The sequence below is a fragment of the Lipotes vexillifer genome, unplaced genomic scaffold (genome assembly GCF_000442215.2).
Source record: "Lipotes vexillifer unplaced genomic scaffold, Lipotes_vexillifer_v1.1 scaffold1361, whole genome shotgun sequence".
Lineage (NCBI taxonomy): Eukaryota > Metazoa > Chordata > Mammalia > Artiodactyla > Lipotidae > Lipotes > Lipotes vexillifer.
Window position 1 is genome coordinate 785440 of NW_006788723.1, and position 5837 is coordinate 791276.

Genomic DNA, 5837 nt, shown 5'->3' on the forward strand with positions numbered 1-5837 from the left:
ATATTTTAACATCCAGAAAGACTAGTCATCACTCACAGCTCTTCTTTTTCAGATTTTCCTGAGGAGATTCCTTTTGTTTTTATTAGCTTGAGGTACTATTCTGCTTTGATTCCCAATTTATTGACTAATCTTAGGCAAGTCACTATATTTCTGTACCTCACCATCATAAAAGACAGATGATACTGGACTGAATCTGGATTATTTATATATATTGTAAGCATAAATGCTAAAAAAGAAAAGTTATAAATTTAAGTCTGGAACAGAAACTACAGTGTTAACCAGGAATAAGAAATCCAGTGAGAGGGAAATTCCCTACTGAGGCTCTCAGGTTATACTGTTTCTACTTAATCCTGCATTCTTTGCTCTGTTTACTTTGGCATACCTGATACCCAGCCCCATCAAACATTTAGTTAAAAGTATAAATCAGAAACTGTGGCACTGAAAGAGACCTAGCATGGCTTTCCTAAAAGCCTTCTCAGCTGAAAGATGTTCTAACTCATTTCTAAAGAATACAAATTTCTGAAATATCACATACTCACTCTCTCACTCACTCAATCACTCACCCTTGACCCTTGTTTCAAGCCTACAAATTCCCTGGTGATATATCTTTTTACAACTAACTGTCCTCCGTGCTTTAAGGAAAACTCAATGCATAATTTTTTTGTTTTCTGTGTGGTATAGAAAACAACTCATTCTGAGAAATGAATATTTGAAATATTATTACCAATTAGACTATAGATATTCAGAAGAGGCCACAAGTACCAACCGTGGACATCTGTGACCACACTGGCAAGATTTTGCCCATATAGTGAAGGCTTGTTCAAATAATCTAATTTCTTGTTTATTCAACACTAAGCCTCTAGTATTTGCTGAGCACTGAATGAGGCACTGGGGGTATAATGATGAGTAAGATACAGGCCCTGTCCTAATTGAGCCCCACTCTATTGGAGGGCAGAGGCACACACGTATATACGACAGTGTGAGATAAGTTGGCAATATACATTAAAAAGTGATTTAAATGGGCATACCCTTTGAGAAGTTCCATTTCTAAGAATTTATTTAAGAAAATTTTGAGATGAATGAAGAAAGTGTATAGAACTGATTATCATAGCATTTCATAGCGGATTCTCAACCACTGCACCACCAGGGAAGCCGTAGTAATAACTATGAATGGAGAGTGGTCTTTAAAAATGCTGAATCACTATACTGTATACCTGAAACTACTATAATATTCTAAATCAACTACACTTCAATTTTTTTAAAAAGTCACAAAACAGAAAGTGTTATATGACTCTATTTTTGTAAGAAAATAAACTATACTTACAGATAAAAAATCAAAAAGATAAATATCCAAATGTTGGGCTTCCCTGGTGACGCAGTGGTTGAGAGTCCGCCTGCCGATGCAGGGGACACGGGCTCGTGCCCCGGTCCGGGGAGATCCCACATGCCGCGGAGCGGCTGGGCCCGTGAGCCAAGGCCGCTGAGCCTGCGCGTCCGGAGCCTGTGCTCCGCATGAATATGCACAGAAATAAGACTGGAGGAATATGCACCAAAGGTTAAGAAACTTTATTTCTGGATATTTAAACATTTTCCTTCTTTATATTTTTTTATATATTCCAATTTTTTTACAGTGGACCCAATATAATTTTATAATCAGAAGAGAACAACATACTATATTCAAAAATGGTAACTCAGAGCCTACCATAAAGTATTTGAAGCTCAGTTTTGAAACAGAGACCCCTCTTTGGCTCTTCATATCACAGAGGTTAAAAGGTGATTATTCTCATCACCAAAAGATTAATGGAGGAGGCCATTAAATTTTAAATTCTTCTAGGACATTTAAAAGTTGACATGGGGACTTCTCCGGCAGTCCAGTGGTTAGAACTCCACGCTTCTACTGCAGGGGACAGGGGTTCGATCCCTGGTTGGGGAACTAAGATCCTGCATGCCGTGTGACGTGGCCAAAAAATAAAAATAAAAGTTGACATGATTTTCAAAATATCAATCTATATACTTATTTCAAGACAAATCTTCAAGGGAAATTAATTTTATTTTGTGAAAGCTACTGTTTAGAAATCTTCATCTCCCTAACCCAAACTGGCCATTTCACCTAGGGCCTGGATGGCATCAAGTATTTTTATGACAATCGGAGGTTCACACTTTACTTCTCTTTAAAGTGAAAACGATTTGGTTTTTCTGGGTAGAGTAAAATATATGTATGTGCGTGTGTGTGTGTGTGTGTGTGTGTGTGTGTATAGATTTCTTTTTTTTTAAGTTTGCAGCCTGGTATTCTTTGCCAAGGACAATGGAAAACACAGAACCATACTGTTTTAGATTGTACTCAAACTGTTTCATTCTATTGCTCTACCCTCCAACTATCTTTCCCCTAGGTCCTAAAGGCATACGTTTCCCAGGCTCCTCCTCATTTGGTTTTGTAGAAGCCCTGAGCCCAGATAACAATATTTAAATAATCAAAGTTGCTGATACCACTCGTTTTTTTTGTTTTATTTTGTTTTTTGTTTTTTTTTGTGGTACGCGGGCCTCTCACTGTTGTGGCCTCTCCCGTTGCGGAGCACAGGCTCCAGACGCGCAGGCTAAGCGGCCATGGCTCACGGGCCCAGCCGCTCCGCGGCATGTGGGATCTTCCCGGACCGGGGCACGAGCCCGTGTACCCTGCATCGGCAGGCGGACTCTCAACCACTGGGCTACCAGGGAAGCTCTGATACCACTCTTGAAGCTCCTTCCCAGTTAATTCTGGTCCACATCTGCCTAGTGAACACCCTGTCACACACAGACATACACACCCCATAATTACAGCTTGCACCATGTTCTCTCCAAAGTCCCATCCCAATTTTGCCCTCACCCCAGTCAAACTGATCTGCTGGTGGATGTCAGGTTTGCTTTTTTTTTTTTTGGTACGCGGGCCTCTCACTGTTGTGGCCTCTCCCCACTGCAGAGCACAGGCTCCGGACGCGCAGGCTCAGTGGCCATGGCTCACGGGCCTAGCAGCTCCACGGCATGTGGGAATCTTCCCGGACCGGGGCACGAACCCATATCTCCTGCATTGGCAGGCAGACTCTCAACAACTGCGCCACCAGGGAAGCCCCTCAGGTTTGCTTTTTAACACCAGGCTGACTTAATGCCTTGCCCGAGGCTGCCATTCTAAAGGTGGTAATTTCACAAGTGCAAAAGCTTTAATGCTTTTGGTTCCTCGAGCCACACCAACTGTCTTCAGGTTACCACTACCCAAGCCACCATCTCAGCAGTGACCTCCAGGAAGGAGAGGAAAAGTACTAATAACCTGTGACACTCAAGGAGGGGCCCCTGTGCTCTCCAAGTCCAGATTCTGTCCCTAGGTCTTTTTCCTGGAAGGCCCATGGTGACATTTCCTGGCAGAGGAGACAGGCACACAGTGAAAGGGTAGCTTTCCTGCTAAATAGAGAAACAAGTAAGAGTTCTCGAAAAAGTGCATAGGGTCTGTCTAATCCCAGGTTCATCAAAACCGAGCCCAGCCTTCCTGTTTGATTAAAATCACTCCTATTACCCAATAGTCATCCTTCATTTCATCTGAACAGAGGCTTTTTTCTACTGCATAGAAGCCACCCTCAAGAAGGCCTCTTAGGGCAGGAACTTCAGGCACAGTGGCAGGCTGGTGACTGAATGTTTATGTACCTGTGTTGTTTCTGTAAATCAAAATAATTTCTTAACTGTGGCTGTTTCAGAACATAACTTTTGTGCAGCTTCCCTGACTCACCTTCAGAGCACCTGGTCCTCTGCTAGGTCCAGAGGCTGCGCAGTTGTGGTGGGCGCATATAGCTTCATGGGCCTTGACAGTCACCTCTGCAGGATCTCTGTGCTCTATTTCCGAGAACTTCGGCAGGAGTCTTAAGACCTTTGCTTAGTGGCAGAGTCTGGAACGGCTGCTCTGCATGACTAGGTTTTCCCATTCTTGGCCTAGCCCTGTGCCCACAAAGCTCCCATTTCCTATTTTATTATAACTCCAGTTCTTGATAGTGAAATTAGAGCTTGGTTAAGTACCACAACTTGACAGCTGGGGGACAATTCTGACCTCGAGCTCTTGACCTTATAAGGTAGCGCTCCCCAGTGCAAATAGAGTGTAAGCTACATAAGTAATTTAGAAATTTCTGAGTAGTCACATTAAAAAAAGTAAAAAAGCAGGTGAATAATTTTAATAATATAGCTTATGAAACTCAATATATCAAATATTATCATTTCAGCATATAATCAATACAAAAATTATTAACGAGATATTTTATATTTCTTTGTACCAAGTCTTTGAAATTCTGTATTTTACACTTATAGCACATGTGAATTTGGACTACCACATTTCAAATGCTAAAGGACCACATATGGACAAGAAGCTACTGCATGAGACAGTGCAGTTAGAGGAAGCATGGCAGGACTTTGGAGGTCATCCAGCCTGACTTCTTATTTAAAGTTAAGAACATTTGCTAAGGTTATGTAACCAGTTAGTAGAAAAGGCAGGATTAGAACCCAACTACCCTCAGCCTACCCTATAGTTGTATTCACAAAGCTGATTAGTGACAAAGCTGGACTAGAGCCCACACCTCCTCATGCCTGCTCACACCTGCTCTGGGGCTCTTTTTTACCAGGCATAGCCCCTCTACCTGTCTCATTACCTTTCTCCTAAATAAACTAACAGCCTCACTGGAAACACTTTGGCTGCAGACCAAGACGAGAATGGGGTTGAATTTTCCCATCTTTCCACCAGATAATGTTTTTTATGACTTGCCACCTTTGTCCCTAGAAACTCAGTTTCAATAAGCTACTAAAAAACTGATTCCTTTACACAATGGTTCTCAATAGAGGTATCCATCAGAATCACCGACGGAGCTTTTTAAAACTTCAAATTAGGGGCTTCCCTGGTGGCGCAGTGGTTGAGAGTCCGCCTGCCGATGCAGGGGACATGGGTTCGTGCCCCGATCCGGGAGGATCCCACATGCCATGGAGCGGCTGGGCCCGTGAACCATGGCCGCTGAGCCTGCGCGTCTGGAGCCTGTGCTCCACAACGGTACCGCAAAAAAAAAAAACAAAAACCTTCAAATTACTGGTCCTCTACTCCAAAATTCTGATTTATAACTGTGGAGGAATTCATGTAGGTAGCTATTTTTAATGGTCCCCAAATTGATGCACACCTCCAAACTCACAGCAATCTCACCAGAGGTCAGATCACCACAGACATCACCTGATCCCTCAGGTGGTTGAACACAGGTCTGGTCTTAAGAAAGAGCCTGGTTTCAAGGAAAGAAAAATGAGAAAGAGGTACCCTAGCACCTACCAGGGTGGAGCTTTCTGGCTTGCTTTCCTCCACGCTCTTTCTCTGAACCCAAGGGCACTTTTAGCCTCATTTCCTGATCTTAACAGGCTCACCTGCGGTGCTGTCGAGCTGCTGGGGCAGGCAGGGATGCAGCAGACAAGACTCGCTCTCGTGGCCTTGGCTGCCTGGGTGGCTCTTCAGCCCTCGGAAGGTGAGTGGCCGGCTGGCTATCTAAGCCTCCAGGGGAAGGAGGGGGGATGCCTTCCAAGATGGAGCTGGAAGGAGTGAGGTACTCCTGCAATTAGGGGTCGGATTTCCAATTATCTACATGAGAGTGGCATAGGTTTAAATTCCTCATCTCCAAGAGGCAATTTCAGGAAGGATCCTGATTTGCACTTAAATATCAGTAATTTGCCACCAGTGCAACTTTGAGCAGTGTGTTCTTTTCTGATGACAGTATCTTAAGAGAATCCCTGGGTAGAGGCTGGAGGAAAGCCCCTATTATTCTACTGTCTTCCCCTTTACCCTGACCTGCTGA

General features: G+C 43.5%; 1 protein-coding gene across 1 annotated transcript in view; it reads left to right on the plus strand.

The window, feature by feature from the left end:
- Positions 1 to 5413: 5413 nt before the first annotated feature.
- CCL28 (C-C motif chemokine ligand 28) overlaps positions 5414 to 5837 on the plus strand; it is a 22917-nt gene continuing 22493 nt past the window's right edge. The window contains exon 1 of the mRNA XM_007461747.1: positions 5414 to 5510. Within this exon, the coding sequence (XP_007461809.1) occupies positions 5447 to 5510 (64 nt within the window). The 5' untranslated portion in view covers positions 5414 to 5446. The remainder of the gene's footprint in view (positions 5511 to 5837) is intronic.